The sequence below is a fragment of the Gymnoscopelus braueri genome (assembly GCF_963280865.1).
Source record: "Gymnoscopelus braueri genome assembly, chromosome: 12".
Taxonomy (NCBI): Eukaryota; Metazoa; Chordata; class Actinopteri; order Myctophiformes; family Myctophidae; genus Gymnoscopelus; species Gymnoscopelus braueri.
This window is the reverse complement of record NC_137614.1, coordinates 33,201,582-33,226,351: the sequence shown is the minus strand read 5'-3', so window position 1 is coordinate 33,226,351 and position 24,770 is coordinate 33,201,582. Positions and strand designations below refer to the sequence as shown.

General features: G+C 42.6%; 1 protein-coding gene across 2 annotated transcripts; it reads right to left on the bottom strand.

The window, feature by feature from the left end:
• Nucleotides 1-21: 21 nt before the first annotated feature.
• Nucleotides 22-23,126, bottom strand: arhgef19 (Rho guanine nucleotide exchange factor (GEF) 19). 2 transcript variants are annotated; one of them, XM_080444171.1, is made up of 16 exons: nucleotides 22,755-23,126; nucleotides 9,036-9,738; nucleotides 8,418-8,906; nucleotides 7,821-7,953; nucleotides 7,621-7,706; nucleotides 7,242-7,495; nucleotides 6,375-6,535; nucleotides 6,127-6,279; nucleotides 5,831-5,960; nucleotides 5,585-5,659; nucleotides 5,395-5,484; nucleotides 5,117-5,280; nucleotides 3,881-4,039; nucleotides 3,611-3,684; nucleotides 1,346-1,450; nucleotides 23-1,159 (listed from the first exon to the last, which is right to left on the bottom strand). In XM_080444171.1, the coding sequence occupies exons 2-16, from the start codon at nucleotides 9,715-9,717 to the stop codon at nucleotides 1,005-1,007; spliced, it is 2,910 nt and encodes a 969-aa protein (XP_080300297.1). In that variant the 5' UTR covers nucleotides 9,718-9,738; nucleotides 22,755-23,126; the 3' UTR covers nucleotides 23-1,004. The 2 variants fall into 2 exon arrangements, with proteins under 2 accessions (XP_080300298.1, XP_080300297.1); XM_080444172.1 differs by lacking the exon at nucleotides 7,821-7,953 and having other exon boundaries at nucleotides 22-1,159; nucleotides 7,621-7,737.
• Between the last annotated feature and the right edge of the window lie 1,644 nt (nucleotides 23,127-24,770).

Sequence of the window (24,770 nt, the reverse complement as noted above, 5' to 3'; positions counted from 1 at the left end):
TGATTGATTGAAAAGTGAAACAACAATAAAAGGAGAAGTATTTGCATTTATTTTAAGAATCAAACATCTACAGTGGTGTGCTGAAATCCAGTAAACATCCAGTGTATCATACTATTTGATATTGCTATCTTTCACTGCCAAATTCAGCATCATGGAATGTCAAATCCTGCTCATATAAATTATCATAAACGTAAATGAACCATATACTATTTTTTTATACATGTATCTACGTACATCTAGTACAGAAAGTAAATTTACATCAGTATCTCCATAGAGAATAACCAGCTATAGGAGCATAAATACCGCAATCATAAAACAGCAATCATTTAAATTAGAACTACCATCATAGTTGGTGTAACAAAAGTCGATTTATAAACATTTCATGTGCCACTGGATTGGTTTACATCTTAATGTCATTAATAGTGGTTGACCGATAACATACAGTACACTTACATTATGTTATTGACCTTCAGTCTCTATAGAGTGGCGAGAGCGGTTCTCTTAAACTGCAAGTCCCCAAACTATAGATCCAATCTCATTTGATGGGAAAAGATGTAGGCCTAAATGCAAGTCAGTGCTCAGTGTATAAGTTTTAATGTAAGCATTGGGTCTAGGAAAGTTTTTTTTAAAGTTAATACAACTCATTTTGCCAAGACACTCTTAAATGCTAAGTTCGGCAATTCTAGACTTAGAAATGATATATACTGTGGGTATAAAATCACTGAACTTACCATTTAATGTACGGTATAGAAGCCTTTTCAAGATGGACACGTACGGATACAGAGCCAAAGCTTTGAAAATAATGTGCTTAGTCATTTCAAAGAGCATTGAATGCATTCACAGCCAGCATGCAAAATGCAATTTTGGCATGTTCTAGCAGCTGCATATATTAAGGACCCACATAGAGTTAAAGATAAAACATCAATGCAGAAGCTTTAAAGTAGTAACTTAATTGTATACTTGACATTATGCACACATCACATGGTGCGCTAATGATGGACATTTTAGTGTTCCACCTCCAGTTTCTGTGTGACACACTTGATGCGTATATTTTCTCGGAGGTTGCGGAGGCGCGCACTGCGACTTGTGATCTCCTCCACGTAGGTTTTGGGGAACCAGCCCCGTTCCCCGTCAGACAGTCGGATGCCTTCCACCCAACCTGGGAAAATACAGCAACCCTTAGTAATCCAAACACAGTACCTCTGACTGTTTTTTCAATTTGGTCACCATTCAGAAAGTATTTTATTGTTGTATTTGCTTCCAGTTGATTATCAAACATATTATGCATTTTCAAATGTTAGAATTGAAGCATTTGTTAATAGATACATTGGTGTCAAAGTCTTACCGTCACTGGTAATAGTTTTGGCTTGAAGAATATCCGCCTTCTCCAACGTTAACTCATCATGCTCTTGCGCTTTATAGCTCTTGATGCACTGAACTTGGGATAGATCTAACGATGAAAGAAAAAAGGTGACAAGTCCAAATATTGTCAATCTTTAATATCTGTTGCTTCTACACACTGTGAGCGAAAAATCGGAAGTAGCTATTCCATTTACTTTCATAGCGAAATAGGTAAGAAAATCCTACTTTTAGCACATAAGAACATAAATAAAGTTGATACTTCCAACATATTAAAAAACAAGTCATCTTTCTCCTATTTTGCCTACTGGCAAGCAGTGGCAGTACTCGCATTATTGGTGACATCACTTTAATATAACATGAATATAGCCACTTCCCCAAAACAAGTAATTGGACACATTAACATTAACTCCGAAGGCAAATCGTGTTAATTAATGACGTTTTCTAGGGGTATGAAGGGGAGCTGAATCCAAATCTGTTGTATGTTCAGTGTAAAAATGAGTGCTAATGTCTCAAAATGGACAATTTAAAGCCACCACTATGCTGAAATATATAAAAAAAAACATATATTGACTAAACAGGGTAGAAACTTGGTTTTCATCCAATGCCATATTCTGATTTGAGATCAAATGTGAGGAAACGGCTTCAAGCATATATATCGGTAGGCCTATTGTGGAAATTGTTAAAAAGCTCCAGATCAAAAACACAGAGTGTTTATCAGAGTGTTTATCTGACAGACAAACAATGCTTGTCTGTCAGATAGCAGCAGGGACATGGTCCTTATGGGCCTGGAGGTCGGTTTGAGTAGGATCATAATGGGAAGACTGGAGCCCAGGGCATCATGGGTTGTTCACCTTTCCACTCTTAAAAAGCTGCAGAAAAAAAGACTTTTGTAACAAGCAACGGAGAAGCCTATCCCCGCCACAGGCTATAATCTACACATCCCTGCCTCGACACCCAGTATACGGTATGTTCTGACATCTCTACAGTGAATTCCACACCCTCTCCAGGCCCATAAGTGGCCATGTCTCTCCACTGTATCCCCACTGAGGAGCCCATCTTCCTGACACACCTGATGGCCCAGCAGGTCGGTCCCAGAATCTGGAACTTTTCAAATTCCGTAGAGGGGAAAGGGGGACAGCCCAGGACATCCTGGACTTCCAGCCACCCTCTTACCTCCACACCTACACCCACCCAGATCCCGCTCTACCCACCTGAGGGCCACCCCAGCCATGCTACACTCCCGCATTGACCCTTTCACTGACCTCCACACCAGCACCCACTCCTCACATCTGAGGTACCAGGCCCTTCTGTGACTTTAATTCCTGAGGCATTTGACAGGAGCAGTATCTTGTAGTATTTGAGAAATTGAAATAAACAAATACAGCTACGTTTTGATTTACGTACATGCCGCCAGCAATATACTGTATACTCTCACACAAGAAATGGGTTTGTGACGAGAGGGTAAAGTGGATGTGGTTGTTTTTCTGCCAAGGAGTGGTATTGGTGCAAAACAAGTGCTTGCAGTTGATCTAGAATCACGAAAGCCCCTAGTTTGACCCCACACATGCTACTTAAGGCAGAATTAAAGGTTTTAAAATGTTCCCACATAAAGTTGCGGGTACCTCAACTTTCAGCAGCTGTCATGAGTTACCCAAGGGGATTTTTTCTTGGCAAGGAATTTGTTCCAATTTTTTTTGCAATAACCCTGACTATAAATGAAGATTTTCACCATATGAGTTTCAAGCATGTTTCCTCACATTTGATATCAAATCAGAATATGGCATTGGATACTCCATATAAAAACCTTAAAAAGATCAATTCAATCAAGTTTCTATACCTTGTTTAGTCAAAAATAGTTTTTAATATCTTTCAGCAAAGTGGTGGCCGCCATCTTTAAATTGTCCATTTTGAGGCATTAGCACTAATTTTTGAGCTGAACATACAACAGATTTGGATTCAGCACCTCTTAATTAACATGATTTGCCTTCAGCACATTAAATAATAATCTGCCTAGTCTTGTTTATATTCTTGTACTGTACGTGTACTGTAATTTTAAGACCTGTTTCACCATGCAATGAGGGTAAATGTAATTCCTACTTCCGGTTCTTTTTTTATACAGCGCACAGAAACAACAGATATATACAATATTTGGACATAATATCCTTCCCAGGTACAGTCACCACTTATGATCAAAGGTCCTACCAAAGTTCAACATCGCTTTAGTGCAAACCAAACCCATAGTACTCACCTTCATTCTCACTGGCCTGCTCAATGTCTGAATCAGATGGAAACATTGCTGTGATCCACCTCTGCTTTCCACTCCTTGGTAGTAAAAAAAGAACACAAACGGTTTAAGCAAAGGCTCAAATGTCCAATCAGAACAGTAATGAAAATGGTTTCTAAAGGAGCCCTCTGACATTGTTCAGGACTTACGAAGACCATAATTCATAGGACATTACTCATCAAGGCTCTATAAAGCGTGGGAAGGCTATCAAACTGTTGGAATAGTAATACTCACTCAGTCTGGGCTTTAAGTAAGATCTGGTGCTTGAGCTGCTGGCCCTCACAGAGTTGGAGGTGGAAGATGAAACCTGAAATGCCCTGGAGCTTCTGACTGAGGTCCTTCACTTTCAACTCTCCAATCTTGGCATGGACAAATACCATGAACTTCCACGTGCTACACAGAAACACAAGAGGAACACATCATTCAGGGATCGATGTGAACACATTCAACACGTTCACAAACCCACATTAGATATACCAGTCCTCGTAAGAGCAGTGAACAAGGACAGACTGCTTTCATGTATTATGCTCCACACAAATGGAACAAACTTCAGGACTCTCTGAAACTGGTGCGATTGGTCTCATCGAGACATTTAGGGTGATCGAGGACACACATAGTGACTGCACCTGCTTCGTGTAACTCTATGTTTATTTGCATCTGTGACACTGTGATATGATTCAAATGTTTGTTATTGTTTTTCATTATGTATGTATTGTATTTTATATGCTGTTATCAGGGCGTCCTTGAAAAAGAGAGCTTGCTCTCAATGGGCTTCCCTGAATAAATAAAGGAAAAAGAAAGAAAAGAAAGTACTACAGTAGTTTGTGTGTTACATTTGAGATAAGGTAGTTAAAGGACCATACTGGTGGTCTGGCAGGTTTATCCCATTGACTACGACTCACGGTATACTTGACATTAGTGACAACAATTTTGCAAAGAATTTGTTTGATTTTCATTTCAGTAATAAAAATGAGCTATAAAAATCAACCAGATTTGAACATTTCTTAAGACAGGTAATCCAACACACCACATTTCACTGCACCATTATTGTGTGTCAAAGTCATGTATGTTATAATGCACTTTAAAGCACTAGAAAATTCTAGCTGAAAATAGTCTTTGGCAAAAATATTTATTTACAAACAAAATTCAAATTGCTCCTTAACTAGGGAAGTTTATCCCATGTTGATTTATCTAGTAAAGTTGGTAATGTTTGAATAACTTTGGATAAAATGTCAAACAAACGGGAAATCTAAAAATAAAGCCATTAACAGTCAAATGGTCTATGTTTATGTAAAAACATCTACAGTATCAATAAAGGCAAAAATCTAATCTTTAAAAAAATATATTATTTGTCATATATTTGTCAGTGAAGGCACTGCATGGTATGACTTGTGAAACCAGACTGTGGACTATGACTTAAACCAGACTGTGGACTATGACTTTGTCTCATAGAGGATCTAAATAACTTACTCCTTCCTTCTGGACAGCAGAAGACAGTCATTGAACAAGTGAAGGTACACAGGCTTTGTGGGGAACTTGAGCTTTGACCCAGAAATGCTCATCATCTGAGTGTCCACTTCCAGTAGTTCACCATGCTTCACCAGCCAGCGGGACTGAGAGATCAGAGGAAATATCTGGAAGGGGGAAGATTGCAGTGTACAGTAAGTCGCCTCGTGAAAAGTGATATTAATAGCTACAATAGATAGTAAAAGTAAGTCACACCGATATAGCAAAGTGCAAAAAATTACCTTCCCCTCAAAATTAATTTTCTTGTTGAGGTGAATAAGCTCCTCCATTCTTTTCATAGACTGCACACTGAAATTACATTCCATTATGATCTGTGGAGACATAGTCCAACATAGTTATTACTGTCAAGTAATTACAAAGTAACAAAGTTATGTTACATTACACCAGTTATTCACTATAGTCAATCACTACCTTTTTCAGCTCATTGAAGGCTTTAGTTGCAGTGTCCTCATCTCGCGAGCCTGGTGTTGTCCTCTTTAAGATATTCTACAAAGTAAAGTAGAAATCACTTGAAGACATGCACGTAATGCTATTCAAAGAGATTGGGCTAAGCTTAGAGCTGCAAAATACTTGGCCAGGAGAAATGACCCAATGATGGCTCACATAATTGAAACCAAGCGCTAACATGAATTCTGTCATCAAAGTTCACTGCTGTACCTCCACCAGCATTTTGAGTCGCGTGATCCGCTGGAAAGGAAGGATTAGGAAGGAGGCGAGAGGAAGTCTTTGGCAGATGGGGTCTTCCTCCAAGCGAGCCAGGATGCTAGGGAAGCGAGCGTTCTCCTGCCTGAGAGGATATTAGACAGACGTTCAGAAGCTGAAACACTCTTTAGAAATGGAGGTGTAGAGCATTTGATCATTTATAAAAGGCAGGTATCAACCTGAACGCCATTACAGAAACTTGACATTTCCCTCAGCATTAACATTCTACAGGGAATTAAAATGTTGCTCACAGCAAACGCTGGTAGGTTTGTTCTTGGTAGGCCTGGTTGGTTACATACGGCAGGTAGACCCGGCGTAGGGCTGGGCAATGATCCAAGACGATGTCACATACGTCAAAACGCAGGATGTCCTCTTCTAGCCTGTGCTCCAGATCCTGAAGGAATCTATGGATAATTAAGCAGAACATGTATTATCATCAGAGACAAAACTTACATTGGAATTTTGTGTAACAAAAGTGGGCACGGCACGTACATCTTACCTCTCACTGACATATTTGACCTCAGGTAGCTTAGAGAAGAGCCATTGTTTATCCTGGGCTCCCAGACACTCGCCTAGTTCCTGGGAGAACATGAAGTGGTCCACTGCAATTGTCAAGCTGCGAATGTATGACGCTTCAGATGTCACCAGCTCAAACTTGGCCTGATTTGAAAAGGAAATAATATACCTCAGTGATGGATACAAACTATTTTGACAACAGTGTTTCTTTTCCTCTGCTCAGCTGTGATGTGCATTTTTATGTAATGTGCATAGTTTAGGTCCACCCACATTCAGTGACAAATTGTGGCCTTCGGTTGGAGGTATTACCAATCTAGAAAAGACAACCCCCATCAAAATAGAAATGCCTCATCTATGGAGAATTGGAATACAACCAGAACCTGAAATTTGTCTCAGGTTGTTTGGGACAGGTCAGATTTATGTCCCCAGTCAAAACTAAATGTGGATAAGCAGCATTCAGTTTTTGCACCACATCTGGAACAAACACCCAGAACACTGCAGGTCTGTAACAGCTCTCAGTTCTTTTAAATCAATGCTGAATACATTTATTTTCACCGCTGCCTTTCATGATGTTTTTGACTACATTCTTGTGCTACACTGCAACTTTATTTCAGTCTTACACTATTTTTATTTTCTATTCTCTTAACTTCAAATGTCCTTTTATCTTTGAAATGCCTTATTACTGAAATAAACTTGCTTTGCCTTGCCTTCCTTGAACCCAAACCACAAGGAAAATGCATATAGCACCTTAACAGAACCACAAGAACAGAATAATTACACATGCTATCAGGAAAGATGAAGGAATGCCAATCTCCAAAAACATAATCTTTCTTAAATGTTCCCTGTTCACCTCCTGTAATTTCCTTTCCTCGTTGCTGAAGTTGTCCAGCTGGCCACTGCTTCGAACATCAGGGATATCTTGCCACAGAGCAAAAGCAGAGCCTCGAGACGAACGAAAGGAACTGGATGGGGAGAGATTGGATGGAGACGGGGCACCATCAGAGCCCTCTTCCCTAAGCTCATCCTCTGTGCATGGCTCCACCCCCTGTTGCCTCTGGATCTCCCTGTTAATGGCGACGTCACTGTATTCTTGGTATAGAATCGCTAGGATGTGAAGACAAGCCAAACGAAAGAAAACGGGTGAGATCATGATCATGAGAGTGTTCAATAAAATGTTAGATTTTAAAAGTTCAACGGATACAGCATGTAAATGTTGCAGGACAACTTACAGCTAGGCAAAAAGCGAGACAGGCGATTTGAGCTACTCAAATGGGGAGGTGAACCCCAGTCTTCCTCTATGGATTTCTTTCTCATCCTGTGAGGAAGAGGAGAACAGTCAAGCGAACCTAAAGAATGTTAACATTGACATGACAGCATTTGTATCTGATTATAACGGTGTTAAAACCGTTTTCCTTCAGTGAATATTCACCCAAGTTTGGTGCTCCAACGATGTAATGGCATGCTACTATCACTGGAGGGCAGTGGTGGTGGGGGGCCAACAGGACTGTGGGGGGCACTGTCACTAGAACCCCCTGAGCCTCGATGCTTAGAGCTGGACTTAGCTAAAGAGGAACAAGCAGATGCTGTAGTTGGTAATGAACAGCTTCAAAATTCATGGTTATGAATGGGTGTAATATAAACAAAAGATGAATCTCTCTTAGGCTTATGTTATCGAAATGTGTAGAGAGAACACATTGCAAAGTCAGTTCCGGGTTTTAGGAATACAAATTGTATAGCACTCAATTAACCCAGGAACAATTGTGTCACCGATACACATATTTTTTTTGACTTGTAATGAATCCAGTGACTTTGGTTTGCTTTGATAAAATTCTTATTTTTAACTATTTAATAATTTCTTAGAAAGTAAAAAAATATATAATTTTCATGTTAGTTCTATTTTTCATCCGGTTTTTTTAATCTGTCTGTGGACCTTTGGGTACATCTTTACACTCATTTTGGATGAAAACATTAGCATTATGGTTACATGCATAATGGTATAATGGCTCCTTGTCTTGCAGCGACTCACAGTCAGGGTTGGGGCTGAGGCTGCTGGAGCACTGTCTGTCCCGGGACGCTACCCGAGCAGACAGCGACTTCCCCAACTTCAGGGTGAAGGAGCTTTTCCTCTGGGACAGCTGCAGTCTAGATATCAGTTCTGAAGCCGAGAAGCGCCGGCGCTCATGGTCCCCTTGACGAGGTCGTGATAAAGAGCTCCCCCCAGTGGCAGCTAAAGTCTCTACACTCTCACAGTCCTCTCCCATTCCTGGCATTGAGTCTTCTATTATATGCAGGGGTTCCTCTGGCAAAGTCAGAGCGTCAGAGTAAAATGGGTTTGGGAGGTCTGTAGCATCTGAAGGCGAGGGACTGGTGATCGCCTCAGAGGAAGATATTCCATTATCATCTTCCTCCAGGAATGATGCAAAGGGTCCTGGGAAAACATATTCTCCATCCAGAATTGGACTGCTGAGAGATTCATCGCTCAAGCTATCCGGGGAGTAGACTCGCATCTTTCGCCCTAGCAAACGGGGGAAGAATATTAATGAACAGTAATGGTTCAACAGAAAAGGCGTAAACTGGGTTGAAACGCAAATCATCGTCTCAACTTGGTCAACCATTAGAACATTGGAGTGGTCACTGTACTCACGGAGGGACTTCTCCTTCAGCGAACCCTGGGACGTTCTCCTCTGTGGCAGGTAAGTGTCTGGACCCTGGAACCCCGGACCCTCTGGGGAGGACGGGGAGCCAGGCAACTGAGAATCCCAGGAGTCTCTGTTAGTATAAAGGGAAGACAGAGGTAAAGACAGCGGGAGGCTAAGCGCTGCATGGAAGGGACGGCACACGGTCGTTACTGAAAGAGGTCTCTCCAACTCCTGAGAAGTATCTGTCCCAGTGTCATTCTGGCCGTCAAACTCGTCAACGCCTCTTAAAGTCTGTGAGTCAAAATTCAAGTTTGCGTCGTGGTCATTGTTCAGGTTGCTCCTGTGGCAGCCATTTTGTATTTCGTTCAGTTCGTTCAGTGTGTGCTTCAAACCATTCAGTGTCGTGCACTGTGTGTCCAGAGTAATGGTAGACCTGGGAGAACCAAGACCATTGATTTTAGTCACTGGTGACTGTAGCTCTATGAAAGCTAGCGTTTCCTGCTGGCACACTGCGACATGCTTGTGGTGGCATGGCCGTAGCAAAGATCTGTCATCTCGGGCCTCACTCAAAGCTTGGGACTCGCCTGAGCCAGGGATCCACATGCTGGGGCTCTCTCCTCTGCAGTGAAAGGCGTGGAGGTGGGGCTGAAAGTCAGGGAGAGGCGACAATCCATACCCAGGGAGCATAACTGAACAAATTCATGGACGCTGCAGAAGTAGAGAGAAGAGAGAAAAAGGTCACATTCATATCCATGTACAAACTATATGTAATGAGTCACAAAACTCAGCTACATATTTTTACACATTCTCTCCCATTTGGCCATTTATTTTGTTTTGATTGTGTTTTTACCATTTTCTCCCAATTTACTCATTGCCAATTCCCCCATATAGTCCCCATCACTGCTGAGCCCTACTGGTTGGTCTTAGGGATTTATAGTATACCTTAACCAGCCTTTATTAGAATGAAAGGACAAGTCCAACCTAAATGTATTGTAGATTGGCGGTTTGGCATGTTTAGCCCATTGACCATGACTCACAGTATACAGCAGGCTACTTGACATTACTGTCGACCATTTTCCAAACCTACATATGCAGGTAAATTTGGTAAAGTTTTATTGACTTTGGAGAAGACACAGAAAATGGTTTGTTTTTATGTATGTTATGGCTGAATGTATTGACAGTGCTATCGTCCTTAAATTCGCAGTTTAATTTTATGGACACAGTGACATTACTCAAAAGTGATTTTGGATCCCTTTCTGGCCTGTAAATATGTGTAACTTTATTTGGAGGTAACTATTTGATGTGTTCAAAATGTCAATGTCTCAATTCATGCAATGCTTAAACGATCTGGCCAGGGAAAATAAATAAGCTCAGCTAATAACCCCCCCACCCTCATCCCCACCCGCCCGCCACCGACTGACTACCTGTCTGGGATCAGAGGGTGTGCTGAACGATGCCAAGGACACTGGCACAGGTCCATTTACAGCTTTAACATGAACACAGATGTTATAACCTAGTTATACTGTAGGTAAGTAACAACCTTGCGCACAACACCTTCAAGCACCTTAGGCACTAGGACAGAGGTCAAACCGTTCTCTTGCTTTATTATTTATTCCCCCTTGCTGTTGTATACATATATGTTTACTATTGTTATTAACGCTGGTACAATGTCTGATGACAGAACAAAACAAATGTTAGTCTTATGTACACAAGACAATAAATAACTCCTTGAAGATTGAACCCTTGATGCTCGATAACCCAACAAATAGAGCATTTGCTTCTGACCTCAACACCAGGAGCTAATGAGAAGAGTAACTGTAAGAAAACAGGAATTATTTGTCAAGAAAAAGGAACATTAAGCATTGTTTTTTAATCCTCTACAACTAAAACACCAGCAAAACACAGCAACAAACTGCTTATCAGAGATTAGAGATGGACGACAGCACAGTAACTCATGACTGGTAAACTGGCTTCAGTGTCGCCAGAGGATTCCATGGACTTGATCAAGTGTTACGTAACACAGTGGTAGTCAATTATAATGAACAGTGAGTGAATTGTTATTTGTTACATGAAAGTTTTAGTTAATCTGCATGCACTAGAGAGGGTTGTGGGATGAACCCTGTATATATTTAAATCCAATTTAACTCTGAGAGTGTAACAATGGACCAGAGTCAGAGTTATTGAACAGTACACTCCGGATATTACTGTGAAGAGTTCGTTCCACAACCCTCTCCAGCACTTCCAGATGAAGTGGAAGATTCAAATGTTACTGTGTAACATGGCTCCTGTTACATTGTTGCGGTTTGGCCCGCCAACATTTAACATGCCGTCTATTACACGCACACACACAGGCTCGCTCAGACGCTTCCTACAGGAATTAGCGAGATGAAGGCTAAAACGATGACACGTGCAGGATGTGTGTATCCACACACACACACAAAGCAAAATCCTGAGTGTTCATTTAAGTCTGGGGGTGTGCAAATGGACCCGCACACTCAGGATTTTTACTGTGTGATGCACACCTTAGTCGGGTGCAGTGTCTCTCCTGAGCTATGTCTTCCTGCTTTAATTAAAGACTGCTTCACACACAGCTTGCAGCCCCCTGTACTTATCACACACGCACGCACACACACACACACACACACACACACACACACACACACACACACACACACACACACACACACACACACACACACACACACACACACACACACACACACACACACACACACACACACACACACACACACACACACACACACACACACACACACACACACACACGCACAATACCCACAACAGTCAGACAGTCTCAGTAGACAGCACATCCTCACCACTCTCACCTGACATCTGAGGCTCATCGATCACATGACCGCGTGTCTTCGTCCCTGTCTGTCAGAGCCTGACCCCCCAAAAGAATCATATTTGAACTGGGGACCAGTCAAAAGAGTCATATTTGAACTAGAGACCCCCCAAAATAATCATATTTCAACCCTGACAAGCACTTGGAATTGTAGGAGTTGAGGCATTACATTTAGTTTAGTGACTTGGTTCCACAGATAAATATTGTGAAAATAGCAGATCTAAAAGCTCACATTTCGCAACGCGAGCCGTTGTGAGCTTGTAGATCTGCTATTTCCCTTAAGATTGTCACTTTACTGTCATCTGGGGACCCCCCAAAAATCATGTGGGGACCCACAGGTTGAGAACCACTGTCTTAAAGCACTGATTCTCAACCTTTTTTCATTTCAAGGACCCAAAGTTTGATATGCATTTGACAACGGACCCCATTTTGACACAATTTGTTGCTCTCTACACTGTAGAATCCTCAGTGTTTATCTCTGAGAGGGTACAAGTGGAACCAAATGGACCTGTACTCCACCCACCTATATACACACACACACACACACACACACACACACACACACACACACACACACACACACACACACACACACACACACACACACACACACACACACACACACACACACACACACACACACACACACACACACACACACACACACACACACACACACACACACACACACACACAAAGTATACAAGAAGGCATAACACAGTAATTTCAATAATTTCAATAATAAATAATGTAATTTAATTACACCAGTACTTGTACTTAGTTGCATGCCGGTGTCGTGCAGTGTAAATAGCCGATCTACAAGCTCACAACACGTCCTGCTGCTACGTTGTGCACTGGCTATTTTTGGTGCGCGACACAGCACGCAACAAATTATAAGTCCTATATACAGTAATATTATTAAGTCCTTGACAGGCATTGTTTAATTTCAAGCTTTTTTCCAACACTATACCTATTAGTATTATATCAACATTTTATGTTATGTTAGGACATATTATTTAAACATAATTATTTTTGATACATTTGCCAAAAGGTACAATATACGTGTTTTGAAGATTTTAAAACGTTTTCCCATTTACTATCTGTAATTATGCCATTGACCACTAGTGGTCCGTGGACCACTGATTGAGAAAGACTCTTAAGACTCTTACAAGTACACCAATGAGATATGCAGCATTTCTAACGGGATGTTTACAGTGAGAGAGTCTCTTAAAGTTGCAATCCATTACTTTTATGTCCTTCAGTTCTCACTACCACTTCTCCAAGAGGCTATAGGGAAACCACCTCCAACCACTGCCGATGTACTGCATAATGTAAACATAATGTTCTATTCATTAAAATAAGTTCTACATTGCAGCTAGTAAAGCACACCGGGTGAAACACGCAGTGTTTCTTGCTGGATGTGCAGAGTGAGAGTCTCTTAAAGTACAACACCGGTGGGGACACATCCATCTTGACAGGCTGTTTAAACAGAGCCCACTGAGGCAGAGTCTGTGATTGTTTCACCCCTGCTTCCTGAACAGCTAATCCTCAACTTCTGACTTAAACACCAGGTAAGTGGAATAGTTCAGACACAAATATGCAACGGCACGTGCACGTGCACACCCACACACACACTAACACATTCACGTGCACTTAAATGTGTCACCACCGGCACGGCAGTACACACCTATGTGTGTGTACTGTAGGAACAGGCACACGTGCATGGATGCACGCACATGCGTACACACACACACACACACACACAATCCCACCACTCTCTTTTGAAACAGCCACACCCACTCTCACTGCAAAGGTACGAAACCTGGTCGACTCTTTCCCTCTCCCTCTCTCTTAAACACACATACATTGTTATGCGCGCGCGCACACACACACACACACACACACACACACACACACACAGAGACACACACACACACACACACACACACACACACACACACACAGAGCAGACACAAACGGTTACCTGTTCCCTGCTGCAGACAAAGGCAGCCTTTATCTGTGCGACTGGGGCAAGCTGCCCCGAGCACAGGATACCCAAGAGGCTGTGGGAACAGCTTATGCTGCTAACTCCGAGTGTACAAATGGAACCAAATGGACCGGTAAGGGTCCATTTGTACAGTGTACACTCCGAGGTAAATGAACATGGAGGATTTTACTGTGTGGAAACACTACACTCCTCCACTCATATACTACTATACGTTGTAATCCTGTTACAAACATACTGTATGGTGCTTACACATTATTGCCAAATCCCTCTGTCAAATTATGGGCGTTTCCTCGTCAGCTATTGTCATGAGAAGTACACAGTAAAATCCGGAGAGCTAATTCAACTCAGATTTCACTGTGTTTCTCAATAATAAGCAGGTCAATTGACTGTTACCATGAACCCCACATCAATGATTCAGTCCATGAATCAAACTATTCTTTTGTATAAAAACAGTCAACATGTGGTAATAACCCACTCACTGCATTCATCAAAACACAAAAAGCATCCGATTACATGCATTTTGTATTCCCTGTGTGATGATGCTATTATATCGGGCCATTCAAATTTAAATTCCAAAGACTTATAATTTTCCTTGTCATAGCAGGGTGTTATTTGTGAGCCTTATGGACTTTGCTGCCAGAGTTGCTCCCTGTAATTTCTCTAGGCTGCCGTAAGACAGCATGTCTGCATACAGCACTTAATGAATGGCACTCTGGCATCTCTTTTATGACAGCAGTGATAAAAGGAGATATACAGCATATATCTTTTTTTTTATCATATGATTTTTCATCTTGAAGGCTCGGAATAATCCTTTTGGCATGAATACGGGCATAAACCTAACGCTGATTCAGCTTTGTGAAAGCCCAAAATGTTGTGTAATAGCATCATTACAGTTTGTTTGATGTTTGCCAGGGAAGAAGAGGGTGTTACAACAAAATGTGTTCACTGTCAGAAACGTTTGTGGTTTATGGAGTTTAAGAGACTTTTCCGGAGCATTTGCTTTTCTGATGTGTGGTTTGTGTGACGTTGGTTGAGGGTTCTGTGCATGTTGGTTGGTTTTAGCGGTCATTTTTGGAGAATCAGTCTTCCTTTGTCAGTGGATTTCAGTGTTTAGTTAAATGTCAGAAACTACATACACTACAGTACATCTTGTATCTGACAATACTTTGTCATAACTTTTATGAGGATCAATTTAGCGGTATATGTGAGTTAACGTGGGCTCTCTTTTCCATGGCCGTGAGTCCTGTTTGTTTGGTCAGACAGGCCGGAGTGTCCTAGCGGTGTGGTGCGAGCAGCTCCTGTGTATGTGTGAGGTCGCAGTGAAACTTTGTCACATCAGACCACTAATTGCCCGGCAGCAGACTGCAGAAGCCCACACTGTCTGCTTAGACGAGTGACACCAGAGACATGACATCATTTTGTGTGTCACTTCTGGGAAAACGTTCCGCTCTGCTTCTCGTGTTTAGGGATTGTTGTCTATTAAGAGGAATGCAAGAGGAAGGAGTGTTGTTAACTAGCCAAGGAAAAGGTTTATTTCAAGCTCTCTTTTCAGTGACTTTGGAAAAATCTGCCCTTATTTACATCCTTCCCTATTGTCTTATTGCTTCTTGAATTCTGAATACACACATTTTAATCTCAAGGTTTGGCTAAAAAGTGGTTCTCTGTGTGCTGAATTTAAAACCATTTCTGACCACTGTAGACCCAATGAGGTGAGTCAGATGTTCTTTATGCTGCATCTAGTGTTAAACCATCTTCCAAATTCAAATACCTCAGCAAAATTGTTTGAAACCATTCCATTCCAGAGAAGCATGCGCATAGGAGGGCAAAGTGACCGGCTAATTGGCATTTTTTTGGTAAGATAAGCCATTTGGATTCCGTGAGCATGGCTGAGTGAATTCGGGTCAGAGGGTTCTTTGGTATTTTGTCCCTCTTCCGCCCCGCTCCCACTCAGACAGGTGAGCTTCCCAGAGGCTATGGAGGAGGAGGGGCGGTCGAGGGGTGGCACCCGAATGTTTACACATGATGTGGGTCCTCCTAATCCTACTCCATAGCCTCCAGCAGCTACCCGTGTCCCACCAAGACACCATCAAGACGAATACTGACAACCTGGCTTAGTATCGTACAAGGCACTGACACATAAGGCCCCGATTGGACAAATGACTGAATGTTGTGCTAGTGTGTGTGTGTGTGTGTGTGTGTGTGTGTGTGTGTGTGTGTGTGTGTGTGTGTGTGTGTGTGTGTGTGCACGAGAGAGAGAGAGAGAGAGAGAGAGAGAATTTGTGTGTATGTACACACACTGCAGTGATATCTATCTTTGATTGTATGTAAGAAGACACAAGGGAGACCTTTCCTAACCTCGGCCTGGTCTGGCTCGGCTGAGCAGGTTTGGGGCTAATATAAACAGACAGCGCAAACAACAATATCTCATTTAAAAGCCTGGAAAAAAATGGGGACCATCTCACATGCAAACGTCAAGACTTTGGGAACTTTTGACACCCCACCCGACCCCCCCCCCCCCACGTGCCCTTCCACAATAACAACTCCAGACAGATAGAAAGCTAGGAAAAACAGCAATGGATGGAAAAGTAAAATCCCAGTGTTAGCAACTGTGAAGAGTGTACAAAAGCCACCATTTGGTTCCGTTTGTATACCCCTTCAGGGTTGCATGAACACTAAGGAGTTTACTGCACAAATCAGCTAAAACCAAATTACCTGATCCAATTATGTTGCACTATCATGATTCATGAGTCATAAAAGCTACTTAAAATCAAATGCAATGAAGGGCTGAGGATCCAACGCACAGTAAATCCACACAATCTCATAATGAGCACCGTCTGACAAAGAACAGTGGAATCTTTGATATTGGAGGCTAGGCTGAAGCCCGTATGAGAATAACTTCCTAGGAAAGGAGGACTTTAGGATGCTTGTTCAGGTCCCATGTATAATATTGATTATATTATTCGGAGTATACCACATTACTTTAATAAAGACACATTTTTATTGTTACATTAATTATTATTGGTCAGCCCCTTCAAAAGATGCAGCTAACATCTTTAGATGTTATGTAGCATCTAAAATAATGCTAATTTGCTCAAAGGTCTTAGTTGCTGAATAGAGCCATCTGTTAGCGCTGTTGGATCTGTTAGTCCAATACAACCACTGAGAAAATGCATTGAACAAATCAGTGACTGGATGTGACAGAATTCTCTTCAGTAAAACAAAGACAGAATTGAAGTAGCTGTTTTTGGAGCCAAGGAAGAACGATTAAAAATCAGGCCTCATCCCTCATTTGGTAATGTTAAAAACCACAACCCAAAACAGAAATCTTGGCATAGTCAGGGACTCGGACCTGAATTTCAACAGCCACATTAAGAAAATTACATTGTCAGCCTATAATCACCTTAAGAATAATATCAAGGATTAAAGGACTTATGTCTCAGCAGGATTTGGAAAAACGTGTCCATACATTTATCTCTAATTTATTTAAGAGTTTAAGAATAATGTACATGTTTTGTCAAATTGAATCTACAATACCTCTTCATATAAACTCCACTATAATGAGATGAGGAAATTAGTCCAAGATTGGTTCTCCCTTAATTGAGTTCGGTTTGGGAATACTATTACATTGAGGTTCACCGAATGTTGTGAAGAATGTCTGGCATGCACTTATCTGCTGTGTTCCCATTTCACCTTGAGCTGTTTGTATTATTATCTCTTTTTTTTTCATTTGGGCTCTAATGTGTATAAAAAGTACCGCTGGCTGATGTTCTCTACACTCAAACTGTCAATCCATAGGCTACACGTTGATTCCCATCTTATCCTCCTGCCACTAAACTCTCAAGAGGCTGACCTACTTTGGGGTTTAACCACTTGAGCATTCATATTCTCCGGGGAAAATTCGTCAAAACTAGGCAATCCACTGAGCTTGTAGGTCGGCTTTTTGCGGCGAAGAGATTTGGTGTAGACGGAAAAAAAGTAATGTACTTAGGTCTATTTCACTAAGAATAGAGGGTTTAAGTGGTTAAAAGCTAATGTATCTCCTGCATTCATCTCCTCCATGTTAACTCACACTCCTCCCTGACTGTTTTTCCAGTGTCGCCGCGCTTCGGTTTTTCAGCCAAGCACCAGCATTTTCTTGTCAACCCCCACCCCCCACCTCCCCTTTTCCAATCCTTTCCCTCTTTTATTATCTGGACAGGTATGGACAAGTAACCCTAAGGGCTGCTTGTTGTTTTGAAATGTGATCGGGTAAAAGTGGAGCAAACATAACGAGCTGACCATGCGGCAGGTCTCCAGAAAACTATTTGCTGTTGCCGAGAGTTGAAGCCACGCTCTAATAAAAACAAAAACGATTGAAAAACCACACAGTGTCATCGGGATTAGGGATGAATCCAACAAAGGCTGAGTGCCAGCATTTTGCACATTTGAAGAGAAAGAGAGAAGGAAAACATCTAGTTGTTTCTTTAATGAAGTTGTCAGATAAGCTACGACACGGCAAAAACATGGTACAGTGTAAACATTTTTTGACTTTCAGTTAAATAACCCAAACAACTAAACAACAGCCAAGCAATTTCAACGAAAACGAGGAAGCACCAAATCTCAAACAGTTTCTATGGAAGAAGTAATTCCTCCCAGGTCAAAAAAATGCATTATCTCTTGCATGAGTGTGCATGTGAAACTCTCTACCCGTATTGGCCAACTCCCAACCTGGCCTAGCCTGAAGGCTACAGTCCTAGACAGGTGTGCGAGCAACACAACCGGAGAGACACTTTTTCACACATTGCCCCCAGGCTAAGGTTTTTCACGTCTGCTTTAACATTCCCACATGCAAATATTCTTTCACACGCAGGTTAAAATCATTAAATGTACAGCCTTTAAGAGGTTCTTAAATCCTCAGAAGAATGCCACCCGGATCAAAACAACATATTGATGTATGCTTTTCGGTGGTCACGGCTGGCCACATGAAAAATTTTAAATGAGAATTTTTAATTCAAGGACTCCAACGGAAACAAGTCCGCAAGGACTTTTTTGGTCGGACCTTTTAGACAAAAGTATTATAAATGTAACTGTGTTGTTTTACATTCTTTTGCCTAATAAAAATTTCAATCAATCAATCAAAAAGAAACAATCAACCCCCGGATTACTTTATCCACTTAAGGCTCTACTTAAAAAAATAGCAGATCTACAAGCTCACAACGTGTCATATTTGGACATGTTGTGAACTCGTAGATCTGCTGTTTTCTCTGAAGTTCGCCTGTATATGCCAGAAGTTTGGCTATTTTCGCTGAATGTTTGTCTATACATTTTTCTACCAAAATATAATGACATGCACAAAATAGGGTCTGGGTCACCAAGTTGAAAGTGGTTAAAGAACACAAACATCATTGACAAGACAGCATAACAATAAATAAAAAAATAAATCTGCTGGGTCAGTGGTCCATTTTATCGAGCATGTTTCAAGACAAGTTCACGTCCAACTCCTGTGCTGCCCCGCCCCCCCCCCACCCCCACCCCCTCAAACGAGACCCTCTGACAGACACTTTCCACATTCCCTGAATGACTAGGCCCCTGTCATTCCTCTGAAATTGCCCACTAAGCTGAGGCAGGGGACAAACAAAGAAACTCAACTATCCACGTGCAAAAAAGCAAAGGCTACTATTATACACCGTTAAGCCCACTGCTATTTAGGCCAAACGCTGAAAAAGGCTAAGAAAGTGGTTGACCCTTGTCAAAAGCGCTATAGTATCATTTCACTTTAAAAGAGAAACTGAACTTTGGAGGTCAGCAGGCAAATTTGTCTCCGCTTTGGAAGCACACACACACACACACACACAGAGCGTGTCTGAGTGGCAGGTGATGGGGCAGGTGCTCTCCAGACATGCAGCAATGAATGGGAGAAGGGGAGGGGAGGGTGGAGGGCTGCACTGTGGTGAACCGTGTTATAAATCTAGGCATGATAGGAACAGGCCTCGACCAGAATCAAATCCACTACTCCTTTGGGCCTCACATTCAGAAGATTACATAAAAAAGAATGTCCTGCGTGCGGTACAGTATCTATTTCAACGTGGCATTCATGAACTTGTATTTAAAGGAAACTGGCACAGATTAACAGACATGTTCTACCCTCCAGGCCACGGTGCTGCACAGTGGGAAAACGCTCTGTGTACTTGTGTGTGTTCATGCTTCGGCACAGGAGATGGCGGTGTGTCCGGTGACATAGCATAGTGAATCACATAATCCCAGAAACACACCCAGAAAGTCGCCCGGCTAGTGTACCAACTTGAGCTGCAGCCAAAATGCCATTGCTGCCAGGTAAAAACCTTGTATCCCCATATTTCCATAAATTAATGCCCATACTTTGTTATACTACAGTGTCACACAAAAGTAGGGAAAACACAACGCTCAGTGTGTCTGTGGGTTTTATACATTTTTGAACCAATGAAAAGTATAAACAAGAGCTTGTGTCTAAATTAATTACTACATTTGGACACGTTGGAACACGGGTTATTTTTTTCCATTTCCTGAAAAGTAACCGTTTAGGACACACAAGGTTTCCACCCAACAGTGACGCCATGTACAGTACCTGCAGACATCCACATACTGTATGGGACACACAGACAGGCTGCCAGACAGAGGCTCTGACTTGAACTTGGGACACAGACAAACTTGCATGACGATACACTTAGTCATCATGAGCGCAGACGGAGCAGCAGGCATCACCCGGGCTCACCCTCTGACTGCGATCATTTCTGCTACATTACAGACGATCATTATACTGTAAGACGCTCCAAAGACGTCTGGAGGGTTGTGACCTATTTTAAACACCAGTTCACCAAAGCAGTACTGAAGAGTGCGTAATGGGATTCTGGGGCACTAAACAGTTATATTGCCTGGCTGTTGAATGTCATCGTTGCGTCGTGTGTTTGTCCCTCCTGAAGCTGTGTCAACAGCCCAGAGCAACTGCTGCAGGGCCCTGCCAGAGACTTGGGTTAAATAGACAAACACGCACAAACCGCCTGCGCCAGAGGATATCTGACGGTCGCCTTGGAGAAACAGACATCCATTTGACAAATTACACATACCGTTTTTCCACACAGAGACACACAAACACATACACCAACCAAACACTCCTTAGTGCAGTGGTTCTCTCACACAGTAATGTCAAGAACCCCCCAAATTGATATTGTACGTATTAAGCCGTAGACCCCCATTTGACCCCCCTTCCCCCGCCCCCGTAAGAGAATATTTTAGATTATTAAATTAAGTACAGAACTGTCTTTTCTGTAGGTGGGGAGAGAGAAACATATGATCTGAATAATCATTCGTATACAGTACTTTCTCTCATTGGATTACCTTCTACACCTACTGTAGAGGCTGGTGAAATTATACTGAAATCAACCACTTTCAATCCTATTTTGTGCATGTCATAGGCAAAGATTTTCAAAAATAGAGAAAATAGCTTGTGAGCTTGTAGATTGGCTGTTTGTGCTATTTTTTAAATGTGTTTAAAGTGTTTAAACTGTTCCTGATTTAGCTGGGGACCCCCTCAAGGACTTTGAGAACCAGTGCTTTAGTGTACAAACATGGGGTCACTCTTAGCCTACAGCTATGAAAAGTTTTGACTCTTCCACTTTGCCCTGCAAAAAAAGAATACTACAGTGAGGAGAGTGCAACACCGGCGCCAAGTTTCAGCCATGTACAGTCTCATCTCTTTTTTAACAACCCCTCATCCAACATAGTCCAGACATGCACTTACCTGCCCCGCTCTGCAACAACTCACTGCTCCACACTGTAAAGCATCACAACGAAGCCCATGGCTTAGAACCGCCTCACCTCTCTCTGCACAATGCCTTACGGTTCATCAAGCATTATTATTACCGATGCAAACGCCAACGCTTCCAACAGAATACATTAAAATTCAAGCTAATCATAAAACACTGGGAAGGAGGGTTATGCATGTGCTATGCACTGCTTATTCACATAATGTGAAGCCTACAGTATGTGGTGTGTGTGTGTGTGTGTGTGCGTGTGTGTGTGTGTGTGTGTGCGTGCGTCACGGCACGTGAAACACAGCACTGACGCGCCACGCACAGTGGCAGCAGTGTACAGTAGGCTACATCAACGTTCAGTGCTTCAAGACCTGCCATTGAGTGGCCCACTTTTCCCCAATTATGATGAAAAGGAGTTTTAAGACACCAAAGTGAGCGATCCTTAAACGCCTGTTTTATTTTTTTATTTCTCATTACAATGTCATGTCTGTAAGTGAAGAGGAAGAATGCATCCCATATATATCGCGCGCGGTGACATAACGTGTCACGGCGAGTGAGTTTCGTATATCCCATAGGAGGCTGACAGAGTCCTCTACACAGATCCTCCACAGTGCTACCTTTGTCTCCAGCAGCTAGTGCACCACTGACAGAGACAAAGCAGTGCACCTGACATGCAGCAGTGCATTACTTTTTTTTCCTCCTTTCTCCAAAAGTGCACAGCGCACAACGACGCACAGCCTGGGTGACTCGCAGGCAAACAACGCGGCTCAACTTTCACCTCCCCATCCCCAACAAACAAAACACTTAAATGCTACATAATCACTGACAGTGGAACGGAATGTTCCCAGTATTGATTTCCAAAAAGTGCATTAACATATTGGGACTGAGATCTTATTTGAAGTGTGCACAGGAAAACCCTCGGTGTTAATCTAACTCTGAAAAGTGTACAGATGGAAGTGTACAGATGGAACCGAATGGACCCTTACGGGTCCATTCGGTTCCATCTGTACACTCTTCGGATTTTACAGTGTGACATTGTGACAACCCACAGAGAGTCTGCGGTTGATATTTTCCTGTGTACCTCATGAGTGTCAGTATGTTGCATGCTGGATGGTGGCCAGCATCGGTGTTTGAATCCAGGCCGTCCCAGGGTCAGGCTGAGCCGCTGTGCTATCCATTGCTGCCTTGAGTTCCTCTCGGCTTCTTGTTTCCCTTTCTCCCTGGTTTTCTTAAACTCCACTCCGTCTGCAAATCCCCGGCACCCGGACAGGGGTCCTGGACGAAGCCGTGCTCCGAAGCCCCCCTTCTGTCCTTCTGTACTCCTCAGGCGCAGAAAACAGGTTGAAAAAAGCTCCAACAACAACCACTTGCTGTTCTCTGGGCTACTTACAATGCAGATCCCTCTGTAAGCTCTTCTCCTCGCTCACATTTCTCCCTCTCCCTCTACCACCCTCTCTCTCTCTTTCTCCTTTTTGCTCCCTCCCTCTCTCTCTTTCTCTCTGCTACTGTTGGGGAAGCACTCTGCTGTTTTCCCTCGCCCTCCCCTCCCTTCCTTGGAGTCTAATAGTTATTTAGTGTCTCATTTCAACACCTGCTTGGAGAGAGAGAGAGAGAGAGAGAGAGAGAGAGAGAGAGAGAGAGAGAGAGAGAGAGAGAGACGGAGGGAGAGAGAGAGAGAGAGAGAGGGAGAGGGGGAGAGGGAGAGAGCGAGCAACAAGGAAGGAACTATAAAGAAAATCTCATATACTCACATACACTCTCTGCGAGTGTATGTGTGTGTGTGTGTGTGTGTGTGTGTGTGTGTGTGTGTGTGTGTGTGTCAACATGCAGTAAATGTGAGACAATAGAGCAGGTTTAGAGGGAGAAGTTTTGTTTTGTATGCATGTGCTAAAAAGTGTTATGTGGCATTATATATATGTGTGTGTGCGTGCGTGTGTGCGTGCGTGTGTGCGTGCGTGCGTGCGCTTCAGCTGCAGGAATGTGAGAGATACATTGGGAGAATGTCTGTGCATGTGCAAAAACTGCAGAGAGGCATGTGTGTGCGGAAGTGACGAATGTGGGCATGCATGCATGAATGCAAAATATTCGTGTGAGCGAGCGGCCGACCACGTGCATGTGCCCTGTGTGTGTGTGTGTGTGTGTGTGTGTGTGTGTGTGTGGGGGTGTGTGTGTGTGTGTGTGTGTGTGTGTGTGTGCGTGTGCGTGTGTGTCTGTGTGTTTGACAAAGCAACATTAAATCAAATGTACTTTTTTGTAACTCTGAAAGTATACATATGTAATCAAATGGACCACTACGGGTCCGTTTGGTTGCATTTGTAGACTCTCTGAGTTAAATTAACAATTTTAACCACCATTAACCACTTGAACCCGAGCATCCATATTCTGGGTGGAACATTAGCCAAAAAATAGCAGATCTACAACACGTCGCATTGTGACGCATTGTGAGCTTGCAGATCAGCTATCTTTGGCAAAGATATTTGATGTAGATGGAAAAAAGCAGTCCAAGTACAGTTGCAACTCACTCAGGTCCGTTTTCCTAAGAACAGAGGGTATAAGTGGTTAACATTCTACAGTGGAAGCGTCTGCGTACAAGATGAGATTTGGGAGACAGAGAGTAGCGGCTAAGGCATGCTGCAGAGCTCAGTGTCCCTGCCATCGCTGCCTGGCATTTTATCCACCTAATTACTCTCTAATCAAACATGAAAAGGCCTATGTGGAAAAACAGGTTACCTCGGGCCAGCACTGTACCCAGTAAAATCCTCAGTGTTTGTTTAACTCTGGCAGTGTGTAAGTGTAACCAAATGGACCCTTACGGGTCCAACAGTGTAGATGTGTACACTGTTGCAGTTACAAATGGATAAACTAACACCGAGGGTTTTACCACGTACCCAGCAGTGCTGAGAGATACGCACAAGAGGGAAACCGTGCTCTGAAAAGCCTGGGAGTTGTCTGTCGGCACTAACTTATCGAGGACTTCCTCTTTAATTACTATTAATTAACTAATCCACAAGAAATAAAAGGCCTTGGGTGATGGGTTTATAATACATGTGATATGAGCTTCAGGCGGTTTCCAGCCCTTTCTGGATCAGGGCCCACT

Excerpts from the sequence above, each read along its gene's own strand:
- arhgef19 (XM_080444171.1), bottom strand. The coding sequence starts at position 9,717 with ATGCTCCCTGGGTATGGATTGTCGCCTCTCCCTGACTTTCAGCCCCAC. Across the intron at positions 6,536-7,241 it reads AGGAAAGGAAATTACAGGAG|GCCAAGTTTGAGCTGGTGAC; the intron begins GTGAACAGGGAA and ends TTTTCAAATCAG. Across the intron at positions 1,451-3,610 it reads GCAGGCCAGTGAGAATGAAG|ATCTATCCCAAGTTCAGTGC; the intron begins GTGAGTACTATG and ends TTTCATCGTTAG.